Genomic DNA, 19,656 nt, shown 5'->3' with positions numbered 1-19,656 from the left:
CCCTTCCGACCTTTTCCAGTTTAATATTCTCAGCAAAAATGCGGTTTCTCTGGTACATTCGCCGACACCACAATTTATGACTACTTTGGCTGACATCTTCCAGTCTACATGGCATTGGAAGCAATTCTCAGGCAAGTACTATTGCATGAGTTTGAGTCGAACTCTTTAAGAACAGACACTCATACTCTTGCTTACTCAGACGTTTGAGCAGCAAACAGGTAAATCTACCAATGCGTTAAGCCACATTGTAACAGGTCCTGAAAAGCTGACTGCATGCCCAGCGGCTATTCGATACGAGCTTGGCGACCAGCATACCTATGATTTTGTCGAAGGGGTAGTACCCTGGGAGTCATGTATGTTGATCTTGCCCCCTCGTAAGTTCCAATTTTCTAATAATAATGAAGCACTTAAGGATACTATGAGCACGGACGAAGAAACTTTCACTTTCTGTGACCCTGACCAGCCGCATTCCTGCCGGAAGTCTGCTCATGACCTTGAGGAGTACATAAAGGAGGAGGGCCCTTTCGACGGAATCATTGGATTCAGCATGGGGGCAACTATGGCACTGTCATGGTTGGTAAACTGGTATCGATCTAGGAATGGAAGTGGGCCCAATGGTGCGCCATTTAAAGTGGCGATATTTTTCTCAAATGCCGGACAGCCTTACGATCACAACGCATTGGACGAGGACCGCATTGCATATTTGGATTTTGCCCAGGTAGGTATGGTACTCGATTTGCCTACTGCTCATATCTGGGGATCAGCAGACCCACATAAAGGAGAGGCACAACGGGCTGTGAGTTTCTGTAATGCGGACAAAAGATCCACCTTCGTGCACGCAAATGGTCATGAAATTTCCAGTTCAGCTGAAGACACGGTATCCATTTCAAAGATTATTAATAGGGCCATTTACCAAGTCCAGGATAAATGAATGATGGAAGCCCTCGTTGAGGTGATGCCCCTTGCAGGATAGTAGGGGCCAATCTAGTGTTAGGATGCTACAAGCCAATAAATCGATATGAAAGAATAAGAAGTACTGTCTCACTCGCTGCAAGGCGACTTATAGACGTAGCATATCCTCCTCTTGGACTTCGCAGAGATGATTATTCCCCAATTTCAGCCTGTTATTTCTTTTTTGTTGGTTTTTTGTTTTTTTCAATCACACGTTGCACGGCTCCATCTTCAGGTTTATCCATTTATGGCCTATGATCATACTAGATAATTAGATTTAAATCACACTCAGCATCCTGCGGCATTTTGGTCATACCTTATGACCTTATATCTCATTCGTCGGTCAAAGCTTCCGGATCGCGAATCAACTATGCCGGAAAAAGAGACCCCGGAGGGTATTAGGGAGAGCGTCAGCGAGGAACCTATTGAGTGGGATGGTGCTTTACACGGGGTTCGCCTTTTCCTTGGGGCCCTTGGGTACAGAAATATCTTGGTTATTGTGTTAGAGGGCTTCAAATTTGCTAACCTTATATTCTACCTGTGCATATCAGTCTCGGCTTGGCTCTATTTCTCACTGGCATTGAAGCTACTATCGTGAGCACGTCCTTGGTGACTATCACCAATGACTTAGGGGATTTCGGTCGAAGCAGTTGGGTTATCACGTCCTACTTGCTCACTTATACCGGTACTCATTCCGGTTTATCGTTTCACAAGGTTTCTCTACTCATTTTCACAATAGGATTCCTTATGATCTGGTCGAAGATTGGTGACATCTGGCGGGTGAAGACAAGCCTTCTTACATCTCTTTCTATTTTCACCGCGTTTTCCGGCGGCTGTGGTGGTGCGCATAGTCTCAGTCAATTGTGTGTTCGATGATGGCCCTTACTGCTGTGGCTGAGTATAGAAATAACTAAAATCTACAGAATCATCTGCCGTGCATTTCAAGGGATAGGCGCCGCTGGTGTATACTCACTCACGCTCTTTTCCTTCGTCCGCATAGTTCCATACCGACAATACGATACCATCAGCTCCGTCGCTGGCGGCATTCTGTCTCTAGGGCTTGCCCTTGGTCCCTTGATTGGGGGTGCTGTTGCTGAAAAGGGCAATTGGCGCTGGGTATTCTTGTGCAAGTACCGTCTCCTCAATTCAATCGTTATCAACCAAGTCTGACAGCAATCAGTGTTCCGGCAGGTGCCTTTTCCCTGATACTGTTACTTTTCGTGCTGCCAGCCAACTTTCCCTATGATTCGTCTACCCAAACTGCAGTATCTTCTACATGCCATGAAATTGGTCTGAAAGTTAAAACTTTTCTTCGGCGCGCAGACGTCCTTGGCGCATTGGCTCTGTTAGCTGCGTGCTCATTTGCCATTGCAGCCCTACAGGAAGGCAATTTTGAATACCCATGGTCATCCGGTCTTGTGATCAGTTTTCTCGTCATTTCAGGGCTCTTCTGGGTTGTCTTCATCTGGTGGGAGTGGCTTATTAGCAAGCGGGATCTGAATATTTACGCCATGTTCCCCTGGAGACTGGCTCACAACCGCATATTCCTTGGGGCTGCGCTGTAAGTAGCTGTTCACCCATGCTTATACCTCTCAGGCATTTACTAACCGTAAAATAGTGGGTTTTTCACTACGGGCCTCCCGATGACCGTCAGTATCATCATGATCCCTCAGCGGTTTCAGATCGTCAATGGCTGCTCCCCGATGGGTGCAGGAGTCCGATTCTTAGCTTATGCGTTAAGCAGCCCAGTCGGTATAATGTCCTGCTCTATATTAGTGGGACGGCTTAGAATCCCATTTTGCTATATTGCAATTGGAGGTATAGCCTTTCAGATCGTCGGTCTTTTTCTGTTCTCCGAGACCCCGTTTTCAACAAAGATCTCAGCTGCGCAGTATGGATACCTTGTCCTAGCGGGACTAGGAACGGGCACCAGCGTGGCGGTATTCTATATGATGGCGCCGCTTGTGGTAGAGGAGAAAGATCAATCTATCGCCTTGAGTACCGGACTCCAGCTGCGCATGCTCGGTGGTGTCCTCGGCGTTGCAGCATCCACAACCATCTTGCACAATTATTTGAAGAACCGATTGACAGGGACTCTGAGTTCAGAGCAACTGGGCCTAGTGATTTCCTCCAGTGACGCAATCGGACTGTTCTCTCCCGGTACACAGCTTCGTATCCGCCAGGCCTACTCTGTCGCCTACAGTGAGCAGGTGAAGCTCGCCGGGGCATTCTCTGTGGCGCAACTACTCTCTGTCGCTATGATTTGGAAGCGCACGAATGTGCGGTATTTGAAACGTTAGTGTGATCTACATTGCATTTCACCAATGAACGGTTCTCGTCCACAGGATCTGTTCCGGAAGGTGGTGCCGACTGCCATGCATGTCGATGTGTTATCCCAGAGTGGAATGCCATTCACGAGAAAAAGGAAAAAGGAATATGCAAAGGGGTCGATCTCATACCATAGACATCTTATCTGTATGCAACGTTTATGTTGGTATGGTACAAATCATTTTACTGTCAACGTATTCAAGACATCCTTTCATTACCCCTTGTTCATCATTCCAAAACGAGTTCTGTAGTAATGCAGCTGAAGTTATGACCAATTGATGAATATTAGGAGTCATCGATGAAATATCAAGCCACTTCTAACATGATCTAACTGAGCATGAGGTTGAGGAGTCACTATTCCGGGCCCCTACATGATTTGCCATGGTACATATCAACTCGTCGGTAACGCCCCTGATATCATATCCACATTCCCTTTCTAAGTTTGCAACCATACTTCGCCGTAATCTTTGATTTCGGTAAGCAATATATAGATGACGTAGGCTTTGCATTGTAAACCTCACAAACATGTCTATGCAGTAGTAGTCTTTCGCTATGTTAGCTGGTCGTAGTCTTGATGCCCCTTACGAGAATTGACCCAACCAAGATAACTTCAACCGTTTGTCTATCTATTCCCACTGTCTAACCAATTAACCTAATAGATATTCCAGCTTTTCCAGAGAATCCACCCGAAACGCAGCCGTATCATCAAACCCACAACCACCTTTCTCATCATACAACACAGCCAGAATACCCGCACCCCGAGCCGGAACAACATCCCGTTTCTCATTATCCCCAACATACACAATTTTCGATGCGGGAATACTATACTTCCTCAACACGATAGGAAACAACCTGTCGACCTTCGATATCCCAATCTCGTTAGTAGTAACAAGCACATCAATATACGGCAAGAGCCCAAGCTCCTCCACGGTCCACTGCTGCGCATCCTGCGGACCCTCGGTTACACGATAACTATCTTCCCGAGACTCTTAATCCGTTGGAGAAGTCGGAGTGAGCCTGGTTTCAGCGTTAGGGTTCCTTTTAGATTCCTTTCGTAGGTCTCCAAGAGACGGTCTAATCTTTCTGTCGATGTTTCCAGTCCACGGCCATGAAGAAGCAGGGAGAAGCGTTCTCTGGGGTACTCGATCGAAGTCCTACCGTCGGCGAAAGCGCCTGCTGTCTTTCAGAGTGGTATGTCCAAGACATCAGCAGGTCGTTGACGCTTATAGTCGGATTTTCTTCGTAGACTGCGGTAAGTACAGCTGACGATGCGTGGGCTGATGCCCTCCGGAACTCATGGAGTGTGTCGTCGAGGTCAAAGCCAAACCATGTTTTAGAGGAGAGTGATGATCGAATGAAGTCTAGGTTTGAATTACCTTCATTTTCGAGAGTGGGATTCCAGGGCGACATGTTTGTGATGGTCTCTGGATGGGGATTTGGATACTTGCCGTTTCGGTTGATGAATTGTTCATGGTGTGGCGTATGTATGGGCCTTTTTAGGGCTTTACATGAGTTAATAGTTCAGGGACGACGAAATAAGGCCATTTGATGGTGTGATGATCCCTGTTTGGGATGTCTCACTAAGTGGTACTAGACTAAGTGCCAAGCTATAAAGAATATCCTTGAGAACTGCGGTAGATATATATATCTTGCGGGGGAAGTTGTTCACTTGCAGATGTACAAATTTAACAGTATTAGTAAAATGGGTGATGGATTGATTCGCAAGAATGTGGACATCCTTCCTTTAGAGATATCTTAGGGGATACAGTCATTCCTATTTGGGTGGATTGTAATATATGAAGATCTGACCGCGAGAAAGAGGAATGTAAAAGGTACGAGTTGTACTCCGTAGTCGGAACCAAGGCTGCGTAGCAGAAGCGGACCTGGGCAGAATGCTTTGTACGCTTTCTTAGCAAGCATTGTCGAGAAATGTGTCTCCAGCAGCATGAGTTCTATGGCTCATCATCTTACCAAAACCGAAATTTACTTAGTCAGGACAAATAATAACGGTAGACCCTCTTATGTGTATTTTACTAGAATATTTTACGAGAAAGGAAACCCAATTAAGTAGAGATATAAATACTCGTAACTCGAATATGTGAGTTACGTACCGCTTTCCCTTTTAGGTACGATGGACTAAAGTATTTGTGTTGTCTTCGCCACCGGCAACCAGACGTACACGTGACCTTGTGGCTGGTGGGTATTGGCACCTTTCATCATCATCAAAGTTCCTTGCCATGAAGTGAAAAAAACCAACGAACTCATTGCTGTACCCTTGTGATCTTCCACTTTCCGAACCACCCCCCACAGATTAGTCTTCGTCTGATTTTATTTGCCAGGCAAGGCAAGAGAGGACTCCCCAACCGATTTTTCAGCGGGCTGCCCGAGTCCTACTATCCCTCTCGATTCCCTTCGTTATTTATTCCCTTCGATCCGATCTCGACTGTCTGAACTTTTCGCGATGACTGCGGTGGTCGCTGTTGGCACCCCCCTTGCGGAGGCCTTGAGTAATGTGATTCAACCGAAACTAGTAGAAATGGGATGGAGCTCCGATGGCGGCGATGATTCAGCATTAACCGAATACGTGATCCTCATGCTTGTCAATGGCAAAACACAGGAACAGATCGCTGGCGAACTCTCAAATGATCTCCTTGGACTAGGCGAAGGAGATACACAAGCCCTTGACTTCTCGCGATGGCTCTTCGACCAGGTCGAGACCCTCAATCAACAGATCAACGGCGGGGGTGTTCTCCCTTCAATTGAGACCGACTCTGCGCAGGCCATTCCATCATTCAACGACCAGGAGGCAACCCCAATTCAACAGATGAATGCGGGATTTTCGGGAGATGGTACCATGGATGCCGATTTGAGCATGGGTGACTCTGGAGCTGCGAACGACACGATGTGGGTTGCTTCCACTGGCTCTACGCTGGTAACTCGGGCTAACAGAGATAATAATAGACCCACAGGACCAAAGGCGATGCGCAACAATCGTCAAGGTGGGAGGGGCAGGATGCTCAATCAAATAAACAGACAGCTAGACCGCAACGACTCTGCGTTACATCGCGTTCGTGGCCAAGGTGGTGGTGGACGGATCAACTCTCATGGCCGTGATCATACAAAGGGTCGCTTCCATCAGCATGGTGGGGGAAGGATGCAAAGTGGACGTCAAATGGGCGGAATGGGTATGGGGCCTAATCCCATGGCGGGTGGCCCAGGGAATATGATGAACATGACGCCACATGATCAGATGCAGCTCATGTCTCTACTTGAAGAACAAGCAAGGATGATGGCTCAATTTATGCCGGGATTCGTGTCTCCTGCGATCAACCCAGCTTTCCAACAGAACGGACCGCAGCAGGGTCGCTCATTGTTCGACCGCGTGGAACGTCAACAGGGACGTCGGCCACATGGAAACTTTGGCAAACGAGACGAACAAAACGCCGATACCGAAATGGACATGAAGACAGACCAGGGCGGAGAACAGGATGAAAGTAATACGGACTCCGTTTGTCGCTTTAACCTCCGCTGTACCCGGAGAGATTGCCCTTTTGCACACCAGTCGCCGGCTGCCCCCGAGGGTACTAACATTGATTTGTCCGATGCATGCCCCTACGGAGCCGCTTGCAAGAACAGGAAGTGTACCGCGCGTCATCCTTCACCAGCTGTCAAGTCGGCACACCAAGCGGAAGAGCTGTGCAAATTCTTCCCTCATTGTGCGAACCCACACTGCCATTTTAAACATCCTTCGATGCCTCTATGCCGGAATGGCGCCGACTGCTCGGTTGAGGGATGCAAGTTCACTCATGTCCAGACCCCATGCAAATTCAACCCTTGTCTTAACCCTTCGTGCTCCTACAAGCATGCCGAGGGCCAGAAAGGGGCGTTTACGGACAAGGTATGGACCGCTGATGGGCAGCAAAAGCCGCATGTGAGCGAGAGGAGATTCGTTTCCAATGAGGATGGTGCAGAGGAATTGATCAAACCCGGCGCTCCGGAAGGCTCTTCCCAGACCAGCCAAGAGATTACGACATAATTCGAAGAGCGATCTCTACGATTTTTTTTTTTCTTTTTGACGAAGTCACAGTTCAAAATTCCCCATGTGGTTTAATATCATGTATTATTTCAGTGCGGACGATGGGTGACTGGTGGGAAGGGCGTTAGCTTTGATTTTATCTATAGGATTGGCAGAGAGAATATTACACTGGCTTTGTAAATAGACCTTGATATCATGGAATCTCGCATGGCTTTTTCTCCTTCCCCTTGGACACTTATTTATAGAAAAACAACTGTAATATCCAAATGACTACGTACGGTTGGTCAGTGAAATTTAGGTAATTTCAGTGCAATTACACCGCCGGCCGTCGGCAGCCTCTTGCAGAAGCTCACCTGATAGAGTCAACCATCTCTTCTACCTTTGCCTTTCTAACAATGCTCCCCTTTTCTCATCATTCACATTTCAACCCTCGCTAATTGTGGAGATGAGACTACCATGTGCCCCTAGCCGTGCACTTAGGGGGTTGCGCACGCCATTGGCGTTCGCCCGCATCGGCCAGAGACATTCTTCACATACCTCAACGTACGATGCTGCGGTCATTGGCGCCGGCATCACCGGCCTCACGGCAGCCTATCGACTATCGCAGGACCCCAATTGCTCCAAGGTCACACTCTATGAGAAGACTCCTCGTGTAGGGGGCTGGTTGCTGTCAGAAAAGATTCCGGTCGAAGGTGGGAACGTTGTTTTTGAGTATGGCCCGCGGACCTTGCGGACTTCAGTCCCCGCGTGCCTACCCCTTCTTGATCTGGTGTGAAGAGGACCCCATATGTTTGCATTATTCTAGAAAGATGAAAAAGTGCTAATGGGTATCACGCGCTGTGACAGCTCGTCGAACTAGGACTACATGATGATGTTCTCTTGACGAGCAAGTCGTCGCCTGCCGCACGGAATCGCTATATCTACTACCCCGATCACCTCGTTCGCATGCCTGCACCGGACCCCGATGCCGGCCCGATCCAAAATATCACAAACCCACTATATGCTATGCTACGTGAGCCGGTCTTCGAGGGCTTACTTGGTAGTGCTATCCTCGAACCGGTTCGTGCCCCCCCGGAGTCCAGGACACCAGACGAATCCATTGCCAACTTTGTATCGCGCCGGCTATGTCCGCAAGTGGCGGACAATCTTGTTTCAGCGTTATACCATGGCATCTATGCGGGTGATATAAGTCGTCTAAGCGCACAGACAATCATGGGTAGCTTCCGCGACCTTGAGAACGATGACCGCCGAGTTATCGGAGGCTATATTAACTCTCTAATGTCGGATTTCAGGCATATGTTCATGGATGATCTGTTGGCCCTCGAAACCGTACCACAGGAGAAAACGGGATCCTATTGGAAAAGCCTGCGGACGCTTGTCAACAAGACAAGCGTTCTGACGCTGAAGGAGGGTGTGGGTCAGCTCTCCGATGCTTTAGTTGGTGCTTTGAACAAGTCTGAGAAGGTTGATGTTTTGGCGAATACGGACGTAACGTCCATTACTCAAAACCCTACTACTCACGATTTGGTTGTAAGTTGCTAGAAGAGCATGTGGTTTACAATCCGCGTGCAGTCCGCTGACATAGGTTCTCCTTAGGTTGGATCTGGGCAGGATAGCTCTCGAGTCCATAACCGCGTGATTGCCACAATTCCAGCTCCTGATCTCGCAAAGAAGCTCGCCAACCTCACAACGCAAGACCAGAAACTACCTCAAGGTACTATTCGAAATCTGCAAGAGCACAACTATGCGGTAACGGTTATGGTTGTCAACCTGTATTATCCAAACCCGGACCTCCTTCCGGTCAGCGGTTTTGGATATCTGATCCCGCGGTCCATCCCTTATGAGCAGAATCCCGAAAGGGCATTGGGGGTCATATTTGGGTCCGATTCTAGTGTCGGTCAAGATACTGCACCAGGAACTAAACTTACAGTGATGATGGGTGGCCATTGGTGGGATGGGTGGAAGGAATCAGACTATCCAGACCATGAGACAGCTGTTGCGATGGCCCGTAAATTGCTTCACCGGCATCTTGGAATTACGGATGCGCCCACTGTAACAAGAAGTCGGCTACAGCGGAATGCCATTCCTCAGTATACTGTTGGGCATCTATCTCGCATGCGTGAGCTCTCGCGTTCTACACGCCACGAGCTCAATAACAGACTCACACTGGCAGGAAGTTGGTACAATGGTGTTGGTGTGACTGATTGTATCCGGCAGGCGTATCTATCCGCGTCGTACGGCGTCGGCGCTCGGAAGCTGGGCCCCGGTGACGGCGATCGCCCCTGGAGGAGGTTTGACTATGAAAGATGGGAGTTGGAGGGTGGCATAGTTACTTCTCCTGTACGGTGGGCTGAAGTGTACAGATCCGAACGCAAACATTTCTGAGACGACTATTCTTCTATTTAACTTTATGATCCTATATAATATCCTATATAATATAGACTCACGCTAATCTTGCCGACATGGGAAGAAAAAAAGAGCTCGACAGATTGCAGACTTGTCTCTGTAAACATAGTGCGTAACGAGTCGCTTATAGTGGGTTCGAATTGACCAGTAAATGCATATAAGTTCTAGGCGAAGAAAGAAATAGGCAAATTTCACAGTGAGAATATAATATGAATGGTCGGAGACCCTTGATACCCTAAGTCCATAGGACAGTGCCTTTGTCATGAGAGGGACAAGGTAGTCGCTAGGATCTTCCATATTTGAGTTCCTCGATAATCTGATAAGCGGTGGGTAAGCTGGAGGGTGTATATGCAGCTCAGACTCAAATTGCAACCGCGATGCGGCCAGTCCTTGTGTTACTCGCAGAAAGCGGTTCTGCGAAACACAGGCTCAGATATGCTCGAAAGCGCCTTGAGATAATAGTCCTTCCGGCTACCAATATAGACAGCAAGGTGCGAGAGGTAGGCGGTCCATAATAAGAGGGCCTCTGGAAGAACCGCCGAATTGAAATATCATTCCTGATCGACAATACACCGTATCAGTTTCAGACATCCTCTTTTCCCGCAGAACCGTCCTTCTTGTCACCATTGGAATCAAACCCAAGAGCATCAAGCTGGCGGATGAGTTCTTGAATCTTGATCACCTTCTCCAGTTGTTCAGGCAGCAAAGACTCTCCTTGGTTTTTCTTGTCCCGTAAGTCGCGTGCTTGCCGGATCTTCTTCTTAAGATTGCGCGCCTTCTTTTCCTTCTCCGCCTCTGGGTCGGCCGCCTCTTCGGTCCCTGCAGCTGCCTTGTCCGATCCATCAGGCTGCTTCTTATCGGCGCTCGAAGCAGAGACACGCCAGTCCTCGATTTCATTCAGGTTTCTGCCCTCGGTAGAAGCCGTTCCATCCTGTGTTGCCTTTGCCTTTTTCTTGGCTTCCCTCCGTTTGGCATTCTTGTTGCTGGCAGCGGTGCCTGCTTTAGTGGCTGTGTCGTTGTCACTCTTTAAGCTTTCTGCTCCTGGCACCCCAGATTTACCACGGTTCTTCCAGGCTTCTGCAGCGCGGTTCTTATACAGTTCCACATCCTCAGGGGGGCGATAACCGGGCCGAACACGAATTTCGCGGCGTTTTGAGCCATCGGGCCGAAGCGAAGAGGGGATAAAGCGCTCTCCGGTGGTTTCGTCTGTGGTGATTCCCGAGTTCGTGGAAGCCATGACTGCGCTGATCACCGGCTTATCGGGGTATTTTTTTTAATGCTTTTCTCCGGCCGTTTCGGAGGGAGCGTAGAAAGGGAAAGTAGACTGGTGCCGACGATCTTGCGTGTAGACTAAAAGACGACGGGCTATGAAGCGAGAGAAGTGAGACAATAATTTTGTAGAAGTTCGTTTCGTGGTTTCCTAAGGCGGACATTCGGAGGCTCTGCGCAGACTTCGTTCCGGCCGGCCAATCAGCGTCCCGGTGATTCCCGCTGGTGCTTTTCGCGCCCGGCCGACTTGTCGGCTCGAAACTTCAACCTCGCATTCCTCCATTGTGACATAGTCCCCTTCACCTGCTGCCTGTCTTTCTTCTTCCGCCCTCTTCTCCTCATTCCACTCCGTCACAATGGCCGGCGCTGTAAGTGGCCCCTGTTTGGAATTGACCAGTGATGTTCAATGGCTAATAATAAGTTACCGCTTCAGATTGCTTCCGCTCTCTACCAGCATGTCTCCCATCCCCGGATCCCCCAATAATGGCCTTATTGGCTATAGCTCCGCCTCACTAACCTGTGATTGCTTTGACGGTATTTAGGGGCCTGTTCCGCCGGAACGCTGTTTACCTCTCGGCCATCTTCGCCAGTGCCTTCGCTTTCGAGATGTGCGTGTCGATCCAACGTGTGCCACTTATTCTCGGTTGCTGACTTGCCTCCCACAAACAGTGCCTTTGACTCCGGTTCCAACCGTATCTGGGATACCATGAACAGCGGCGTATGTCTCTAACTTTCGACTCTTCTGGATGGATGCCGTGAAGGACCATAGCACTAACGAATCTTACAGCGCCAATGGAAGGACATCAAGCACAAGTTCCTCGTCAAGGAAGAGGATGATGAGTAAAGCAGTCGCAGTAATTGATGGAGCAATCCTGGGGAAGCATGTCGGTCCCATGTTATATTAGAGCCGAGCACTGGAGAGACATTGGTATATGCTGCGTGTGTCTTGTATGAAATAGAATCTTTTAACTCTGTATTCACCTCTGAATTGATTTCCTGCAACCTTAAGCAATAACCGTGTCTTGTCTCTATATACTCCTTTCGTTGTCTAGTTATACTCTCGGTGGTGGGGAGAATATGGCCTGCCAATGGGTGGCAGTGGCGCCAAGAGAGCGGTCATTCGATGCCAGTAAGTAGAAAGGATAATCCCCAAACACCACAACATCTGCAACGGAACTTTCCAATCCGTCTCTTCTACAAATGCACTTTCCTGCTTGTCTCCATTCCCTTGTCGGTTGACTGTGTTTACTTTCAGAGTCAATGAAAGAGCCGGGGAGTTTCATAACTCAAAAGACTTAATGGGTGGGTTTGCCGTTGGGTGTTTTCCCATTTAATCCCACCAAATCTTCCCCCCCACAGTGACATCGATCTCTTTAGAATGTCGGATCACTAAGCATTAATTGACAGGGTTTTCTTTTCTTCCTTTCCATATTTTTTTGTTCTTTTTCAGTTAGGCTCACCTGGATATAATCAAACTTCGCTGTGCACATACGATCCAGCCTCTCACTGAAGAGCCCTCCACGCTCTCGAGACTTTTTGTTCATTCCCTTATCGCGGTGGAACAAACCGGACCACAGTTCCGTCCCGCCACGCGGAGCTCCCAGCTCGCCGACATCCCACCACTCCATACCCTTGACAACTGAATGGGCCTCGTCTTCTCAGACTAGAGACGATAAATGATGCTTACAGAATGTGAGAGGATTCTTGGTGAAAGCCTTCAGCGGCTTCCTTCTGAGCACAACTACCGCTACGGCCCACAAGCGGAGAAAGATCTGCTCGAGCTTCTCTTCCGTTCGCTTACTGGTCACAACGAAGAACGCCTCCGACAACTATTTCCGGATGGGTTTCCAACCGGACCGTGGAAACTAGCAGAAGCCCAGGGCGCCAAGGAAGGTGCGGAATATACGGAAGCTGCGCGGGGAAAGCGCTGTGGTCATATCTTCAGAGCTGGGGAGGCGACGTACCGCTGCATTACCTGCGCTGCGGATGACACATGCGTGCTCTGTAGCCGTTGTTTTGATTCATCCGACCATACCGGGCACCAGTACCAGATCTCGCTCTCGTCGGGGAACTGCGGGTGCTGTGACTGTGGTGATGACGAGGCCTGGCGACTGCCGCTGTTCTGTGCGATCCATACCGATAGCGGGGATAAGAAGGGCAAGGAACGGGCGCAGGCTCAACTGCCACGGGACTGGGTGGATAACATCCGCCTGACCATCGCTCGAGCGCTCGACTACTTCTCTGATGTCATCTCCTGCTCGCCGGAACAGCTGCGGTTGCCCAAGACGGAAGCAGGTATCAGACAGGACGAGGAGGCCTCGCGGCTACGCCCAGGGTGGTATGGTGAGGGTGACCAGCCTGAGGAAGAGCCGGAGTTTGCACTCGCGCTGTGGAATGATGAGAAGCACACTATTCGCGATGTCGCCATTCAAGTGAGTCGGGCTTGTCGAGAGCGGGATCGTTTTGGAAATGATAGGGCCCAGGAGACCAATGACATCGGACGAAGTGTAGTCAAGTATTCGAAAGATTTGCAGAGGTTATTGGCCGTGTCCAAGATCATCGAACAGATTAAGGTCACCGTTACGATTCGGTCCGCTCGGGACACGTTTCGCGAGCAGATGTGTGGAACGATCGTCGAGTGGCTTGCGGACATTTCCGGATGCAGTGTCCTGGAAGATAATGAGATTTTACGCCACACTATCTGTGAGGAACTGTTGAGCCCGTGGCGCCGCGGCAGCGGAGCCTTCAATGCAGATATTGGGATGAAAGGCATCGATGACCAACAGAGGTCGGATAATGCACCTTATCGCACGGTCATGCTCACTGTGTCGCCTCAGGGCCGAGTTGTACTGGCGACGGAGGATGATGATGACGACGATGAGGATATCGACAATGGCAATGACCAAGGTGTGAATGACGAAGGCGAAGACGATGAAGATTATGTTGAAGCTCATGATGATGATGCTGACGATGAAGATGATGAAATGGAAATGGATTTCAACAGGCTGCGCCAGGAAGTTGAGGACGAAGACGAAGATATGGTGATGGAAAATGCGGATAATGCTCTGGATACTATCCAGACTCTCTTAGGATTCGCTCGCCAGCGACAAAACCCTGACACGGAAGAGCAACCGCAGCAGGAGGAACAGGAAGCGCAAGCAGAAGGAATCGAAAACGAATCGCAACATGCTCCTAACGATTCGGTCTCCAGTCAGACGCACGAAGAAGGCTCGACATCTTTCGTCTCCATCCCCAAAACACCATCTGGTGTGGTCAAGCCTTCCCCGGCAAAGACGCCGAGTTATTGGCATGTCAGATCAGGACCTACGAGAGGCGACAACATCCCCGCGTATGAAGATCTGTGGCAACGCACGCGTCTCGACTGGATGATTCTCTTCGACCTCAGACTTTGGAAGAAGACGCGTACTGATCTTCGCGATCTCTATATTGGCACCGTGGTTAATGTTCCTCAGTTTAAGCGTATTATGGGCCTGCGATTGTCTGCTCTTTACACCGCACTCGCACAACTTTACCTGATAGCCGATAGAGAGCCAGATCACTCCATTGTCAACCTATCCTTACAGCTTCTTACTACACCTTCCATAACGGAAGAAATTGTCCTTCGGGGGAACTTTTTGACAAAGGTCATGTCGATCTTGTATACTTTCCTGACTACAAGGCAGGTTGGGGAGCCGTACGAAGTAAACCCCAATGCAACGTTGGCATTCGATGCTGGTTCCGTGACAAACAGGCGCCTATACCACTTTTTCTTGGATTTACGGTATCTGCTGCAGTCTGAGTATGTACAGGTCCGTGTACGGAATGAGGAACAGTATCTCTGCCAGTTCCTGGACCTGGTCAAACTCTCGCAGGGTATCTGCCCCAACGTGCGTGCCGTAGGAGAGCATGTGGAGTATGAAACGGACGCTTGGATCAGCGCATCGATCCTCATGCGGGAGATTAATAGGCTCTGCCGTCAATTCTGTGAGGCATTTCGTAACCCTGAGACGGATGGAGGCCAGAACTTGCTACGAGCACTTAAAGTGGCTACTGTATCTGCAGTCGTCCACTCGACTGGAATTGAGCGCAAACGTTTCGACCAAGCAGAAGTCAAGGAGTACGTTCGGTTCAAATCTTTGCCATTCTTTGACTTCGAGGGAGACCATCCCGGCCAGGTTTCACGCCATCGTGTCGTAGACTTTGTTGTTGAACGGGGCTCTATTAGTTTCCATCATGCATTGCACTACACTCTCTCCTGGCTACTCGAATGTGGACGTAACATGAGCAGTTCTTTGATGCGTGATGCTCTGCTTGAGGCAGCACAAATTGCGAACGACAATTTTGTTCATGACAGCAGTCTTGGACCGGAAGATTTGCTTCTTTCCATGTTCGACTTTCCTCTCAGGGTCTGCGCCTGGCTAGCCCAGATGAAAGCCGGCATGTGGGTTCGCAACGGGCTCAGCCTCCGGCATCAGATGTCGCAATACCGTGGCGTATCCTCTCGCGATTTTGCGTACTATCGCGATATCTTCCTTCTTCAAACAGCCTTAGTCACCTGTAACCCAAGCAGGGTCCTTGCATCCATTGCAGATAGGTTTGGAATGGTGGACTGGATGACGAGAAATTACATGCCTCGTGCTGGTTACGAGGATAACCAAATTATTGACGTTGCCGAGGAGTTTGTCCATCTGCTTGTTATTTTGTTGACGGATCGGAATTCACTTGCAGCTATTGACGATGGCGATGCCGCGATGCGTGAAAATATTCGCCGCGACATTGCACACGTTCTGTGCTTCAAGCCTCTTTCATTTTCAGATCTATCGACTCGCCTCAGTGATAAGCTACTAGAATCCGATATGTTCCAGGACATGTTGGAAGAGGTAGCAGGGTTCCGTCCCCCTGAAGGGCTGAACGACACCGGCACCTTTGAGCTTAAGTCCCAATACCTCGATCTAGTCGATCCGTATAGCGCTCACTATACTAAAAACCAGCGAGATGAAGCGGAGAATATATATAAGGAATGGATGGCGAAGAAGACAGGCAAGAAACCATCCGATGTTGTGTTTGAACCCAAGCTTAGGCCGATTACCTCCGGGGCGTTCATTGACCTTCCACGCTTCACACGGACCTTGCTCTTTGCTCAAATCGTTCACCAATGCCTTGATTACGTGGTCTCCTCGAAGGATCGCACACCGAATATCCCCCCCACCCGGGTCGAGACGTTCTTGCAAGTTGTTCTACATTTGATACTTGCTGCTGCCCTAGAAGACAGCACCGATGAGGACCAGATGTCGGAAGATCCCCTGGAATCATTCGTATCTCACGCTTTGACAAAGGCCAGAGCCACCCAGGTGGGTGACCTGACCATTGTTGGCCTGCTGGAGAAGATTTCCATCATGAATGAGTTCTCGGCCTGTGGCCCTAAAATCCGTCACATTCTCAAAAAGCTTTGGCAAAGGCACCCCCGTGCATATGCCTCTGCCACAGCTTCGCTCAAATTCCCATTTGACCGGGTAGATACAAGTTCTCCTGCCATCGACACCGATAATGAGAAAGAGATCAAGAAGAAGCAAGCTCTTGAAAGACAGGCAAGAGTGATGGCGCAATTTCAGCAGCAACAGCAAAACTTCTTGAACAGCCAAGGCGCGATTGACTGGGGAGAGGAGGACTTCAGCGACATTGAGTCTGAGTCTGAGGCTGCCCCTGAGACTAAGCTTTGGAAGTATCCGAGTGGCACTTGTATTCTCTGTCAGGAGGAAACTAGTGACTCTAGACTCTATGGAACTTTCGCTTTGGTGCAAGATAGTAGTATTATGAGGCAAACAGATATACGGGATCCCGACTGGATTCGGGAAGTGCTGAAGACGCCCTTAAGCTTGGATAAGTCTGCCGAAGGTTTGCGGCCTTTCGGAGTCGCAGGTGAAAACCGAACTACTGTTAAGCGGCTTGATTCTACGGGCGGGGAGGTCATCAGCGAGAAGGTCGGGCTGAGTAAAGGCTTCAATGCAAAGAATGCCTTGCGTGGGCCTGTCACGACGGGCTGTGGGCACATCATGCACTATTCGTGCTTTGAAGTTTATTACACTGCTACCCAACGACGCCAGAGCCAACAAATCGCGCGTAATCACCCCGAGCGCCTGAACTTCAACGAATTTGTATGCCCTCTGTGCAAGGCCCTAGGAAATGCATTCTTACCTATAACCTGGAAGGGTAAGGAGGAGTCCTATCCTGGTGTGCTAAACACAGCTGTGTCTTTCAATGAATTCATCATGGGGGAAGTCAAATCTGCTCTGTCCCATCCAAGGAATCATGCGCTGCTCATGGAACAGAACAAAATACAGCAACAGCCGTATCGGGACATGTTCCTTGACTACCTTAACAAGAGCTTGGTCCCCCCTCTTGCTTCTAAAACCGAGCAATTAATGACGTCTCCGCTGCCATCGACTACGCATTATGTCCCGCCGGCGAGGATGCCGGTTCCTGGCATCTTCCCATCTCAGGATGATATTCCCGCAGTCAGCCCTCTCCAGCAGGTGTCCAGTCCGGGAGACAGCCCAATGTCTGAGCTGCTTCAGATCTACAAGCGACTCAAGCAGACCCTCAGGTTGAACCACATTTACTCAACTTTCAGTCATCACCCAGACACTATCAAGACAGATGACCTCATCCACACTGATTCACTATTCCAGAGCTTCGGCTTCAGCATCGCCGCGGCTGAGATCCAACAGCGTGGGGTCGAATCGGAGCCAGGATCAACTCTATTAGACAAGATCCCCCAATTGACCTTGACCCATCTCCGCGTTTTGGCCGAGACGGCTTTGACCTATGCCGCAGTGGGGTGCTTGCATGACAGCAGCGGACCTAACAATCGTTCCGCCGAGGAATCTCAGGAGATGCATCGTCAGAAGATTTGTCAGCTATTCGTTGGCCATCCTTGCTTGAGCGGAACGGCGCTCCTTGACGATGTCCGCGAAATTGAGCCACTGCTCGGTAAAGACATTTTCGTGTTCTTGGCTGAATGCTCTTTATCCTTATTGCCTGTTCTCAATATTGACATTCGCCACCTCATCCAAATGTGCTATGTGGCCGAGATTGTCAAAGTCGCCGTGACCTACATTCTGTGGCCCCTTGGACTGAAGGAGGAACTGGCTCAGAATGGTGATGCACACTATTTGCTGGACATAGAGTTGTCTGACGAGCGATACGAGTTTACCAGGCGGTTTTTCAACTGCGTCGTGTCGGAGCTAAAGTCGAACTCAGTCGGACGGGCGGAAGGATCGTCATTCCCCGCAGAGAGTGGCTACGTGAAGGACGGTGAGGACTCCGCGACGCCTGGCGTGGTCATTGCATTGAGACGTCTAGTCTCGAGTTACGCATTGGCTTTCCTCCGCAAAACTGTCATCCTACTTAACGTGCAGCATGGCGTTGAGTTCCCGAACACTGGCTTCCACGACTTGGGTGTTTCGGAGCTGGACCGTCTTACTAAGGCTCTACATCTTCCTTCAGTCGATGAGATCTTTGCATCTATCAACCCGGCTAGGAAGAGCGGCAGTCCTTTTGACGCTGTGATATCGGGCTGGATCTTCCACTGGAACGCCTCGCGTTCAGGCATCCGCATTGGCGATCACAAATTATGGCCTAGTCTCCCTCATCCGGGCATTTTCGAATTGGTCGGCCTTCCTAAGTACTATGATAGCTTGATTGAGGAGGCCAACCGGAGGCGTTGCCCGAATTCGAAGAAGGAACTAAGCGACCCAAGTATCTGCCTCTTCTGTGGAGATATCTTCTGCTCGCAAGCTGTGTGCTGTATGGAAAATAAGCTGGGCGGTTGCAATCAGCACATTCAAAAGTATGTTTTTTTTTTTCCTCTCTCACGCTTGGCACTCTTTGTATGGGTTACTGACACCTTTCTACACAGATGTGGCAAGAATATCGGACTGTTTATCAATATCCGCAAATGCACAGTGCTGTATCTGCACAACCAGCATGGCTCCTGGCATTACGCACCTTACCTGGATCGCCATGGAGAAGTGGACCCCGGCCTTCGCCGCAATCGTCAATTGATCCTTAACCAAAAACGATACGACCGACTTCTCCGTGACGTATGGTTGTCGCACAGCATCCCCGCGACGATCAGCCGGAAACTCGAAGCTGACATTAACAACGGAGGATGGGAAACTATCTAAGAGGTTCTAGGGAGCGAACTACCCATTCTTGTACTTGTCTTGATGTCTCAAGTGTAATTGAGACTGGCTTTGCATTTTAGTCCCATGCCCTGATGAAAAGTCGTTTGATTGTTCTTTTTGCATGATTGATTCTTAATGATCTCATTTTTTGCGATACATACTTTTTATTGAATCAAACGTATGATTCTCCGATAATATAGCTATAGCTATTTCATCATATCCCTTTACATTATACAAACACAGAGTGACACAATCAGAGCCAACATACATATAAAATCTATTATAGTGAAGTAATCAAACTATACATCCGTCGTTCATAGATCATGGTGACACTATTAAAATCAACGTTGCGTCGACGGAAATGCCAAGAACCCCGACCTTTCCTACTTTTTCTCCCGCGAACAGCTTTCCCACTCTCTCTCTCTGTCACTCTTCCCACCACTTCTACCAGTGATACCCTCAAGCAAAGATGTACAGACA

The 19,656-nt window shown here is 49.3% G+C and overlaps 8 protein-coding genes across 8 annotated transcripts; 5 read left to right on the top strand and 3 right to left on the bottom strand.

Annotated features, from left to right (window-relative positions):
* Positions 1-108: 108 nt before the first annotated feature.
* On the top strand, positions 109-931 carry BDW43DRAFT_309805 (serine hydrolase FSH; the record flags this gene model as incomplete). The annotated part of the gene is made up of 4 exons (XM_032046778.1): positions 109-135; positions 200-218; positions 282-353; positions 405-931. The coding sequence occupies 4 exons, from the start codon at positions 109-111 to the stop codon at positions 929-931; spliced, it is 645 nt and encodes a 214-aa protein (XP_031901812.1).
* Positions 932-1,321: 390 nt separating this feature from the next.
* BDW43DRAFT_318616 (major facilitator superfamily domain-containing protein) lies at positions 1,322-3,251 on the top strand (the record flags this gene model as incomplete). The annotated part of the gene is made up of 6 exons (XM_032048733.1): positions 1,322-1,428; positions 1,503-1,636; positions 1,691-1,814; positions 1,875-2,081; positions 2,132-2,512; positions 2,570-3,251. 6 exons carry the CDS (start codon positions 1,322-1,324, stop codon positions 3,249-3,251), a joined length of 1,635 nt encoding a protein of 544 aa, XP_031901811.1.
* Positions 3,252-3,911: 660 nt separating this feature from the next.
* BDW43DRAFT_272053 (uncharacterized protein) lies at positions 3,912-4,933 on the bottom strand. The gene has a single exon (XM_032041495.1). It carries the CDS (start codon positions 4,687-4,689, stop codon positions 4,354-4,356), a length of 336 nt encoding a protein of 111 aa, XP_031901810.1. The 5' UTR covers positions 4,690-4,933; the 3' UTR covers positions 3,912-4,353.
* Positions 4,934-5,740: 807 nt separating this feature from the next.
* On the top strand, positions 5,741-9,700 carry hem14 (oxygen-dependent protoporphyrinogen oxidase; the record flags this gene model as incomplete). The annotated part of the gene is made up of 5 exons (XM_032044701.1): positions 5,741-6,183; positions 6,241-7,210; positions 7,761-8,084; positions 8,162-8,845; positions 8,912-9,700. 5 exons carry the CDS (start codon positions 5,741-5,743, stop codon positions 9,698-9,700), a joined length of 3,210 nt encoding a protein of 1,069 aa, XP_031901809.1.
* Positions 9,694-11,179, bottom strand: BDW43DRAFT_272046 (putative RNA binding protein Pym). Its single transcript, XM_032041494.1, has one exon. The coding sequence runs from the start codon at positions 10,956-10,958 to the stop codon at positions 10,305-10,307; it is 654 nt and encodes a 217-aa protein (XP_031901807.1). The 5' UTR covers positions 10,959-11,179; the 3' UTR covers positions 9,694-10,304.
* On the bottom strand, positions 9,733-10,161 carry BDW43DRAFT_48163 (uncharacterized protein). Its single transcript, XM_032050118.1, has one exon. It carries the CDS (start codon positions 10,016-10,018, stop codon positions 9,764-9,766), a length of 255 nt encoding a protein of 84 aa, XP_031901808.1. The 5' UTR covers positions 10,019-10,161; the 3' UTR covers positions 9,733-9,763.
* Positions 11,180-11,264: 85 nt separating the features above from the next.
* Positions 11,265-12,159, top strand: BDW43DRAFT_272044 (cytochrome b-c1 complex subunit 9; the record flags this gene model as incomplete). The annotated part of the gene is made up of 5 exons (XM_032041493.1): positions 11,265-11,358; positions 11,424-11,443; positions 11,533-11,598; positions 11,660-11,708; positions 11,778-12,159. Coding segments are annotated over exons 1-5 (200 nt in total), but the record flags the coding sequence as incomplete, so codon positions are not given.
* A 9-nt stretch (positions 12,160-12,168) lies between these two features.
* BDW43DRAFT_272039 (putative ubiquitin-protein ligase E3 component (UBR1)) lies at positions 12,169-19,438 on the top strand. The gene is made up of 2 exons (XM_032041492.1): positions 12,169-18,839; positions 18,909-19,438. Exons 1-2 carry the CDS (start codon positions 12,667-12,669, stop codon positions 19,174-19,176), a joined length of 6,441 nt encoding a protein of 2,146 aa, XP_031901805.1. The 5' UTR covers positions 12,169-12,666; the 3' UTR covers positions 19,177-19,438.
* The last annotated feature ends 218 nt before the right edge of the window (positions 19,439-19,656 follow it).

Source organism: Aspergillus alliaceus, assembly GCF_009176365.1.
Source record: "Aspergillus alliaceus strain CBS 536.65 unplaced genomic scaffold BDW43scaffold_14, whole genome shotgun sequence".
Lineage (NCBI taxonomy): Eukaryota > Fungi > Ascomycota > Eurotiomycetes > Eurotiales > Aspergillaceae > Aspergillus > Aspergillus alliaceus.
The sequence above is the reverse complement of the archived record's forward strand: the minus strand, read 5'-3'. Positions and strand labels throughout refer to the sequence as shown.

Excerpts from the sequence above, each read along its gene's own strand:
- BDW43DRAFT_272046 (XM_032041494.1), bottom strand. The coding sequence starts at position 10,958 with ATGGCTTCCACGAACTCGGGAATCACCACAGACGAAACCACCGGAGAG.
- BDW43DRAFT_272039 (XM_032041492.1), top strand. The coding sequence starts at position 12,667 with ATGATGCTTACAGAATGTGAGAGGATTCTTGGTGAAAGCCTTCAGCGG. Across the intron at positions 18,840-18,908 it reads TGCAATCAGCACATTCAAAA|ATGTGGCAAGAATATCGGAC; the intron begins GTATGTTTTTTT and ends CTTTCTACACAG.
- BDW43DRAFT_48163 (XM_032050118.1), bottom strand. The coding sequence starts at position 10,018 with ATGGAAGATCCTAGCGACTACCTTGTCCCTCTCATGACAAAGGCACTG.
- BDW43DRAFT_272053 (XM_032041495.1), bottom strand. The coding sequence starts at position 4,689 with ATGTCGCCCTGGAATCCCACTCTCGAAAATGAAGGTAATTCAAACCTA.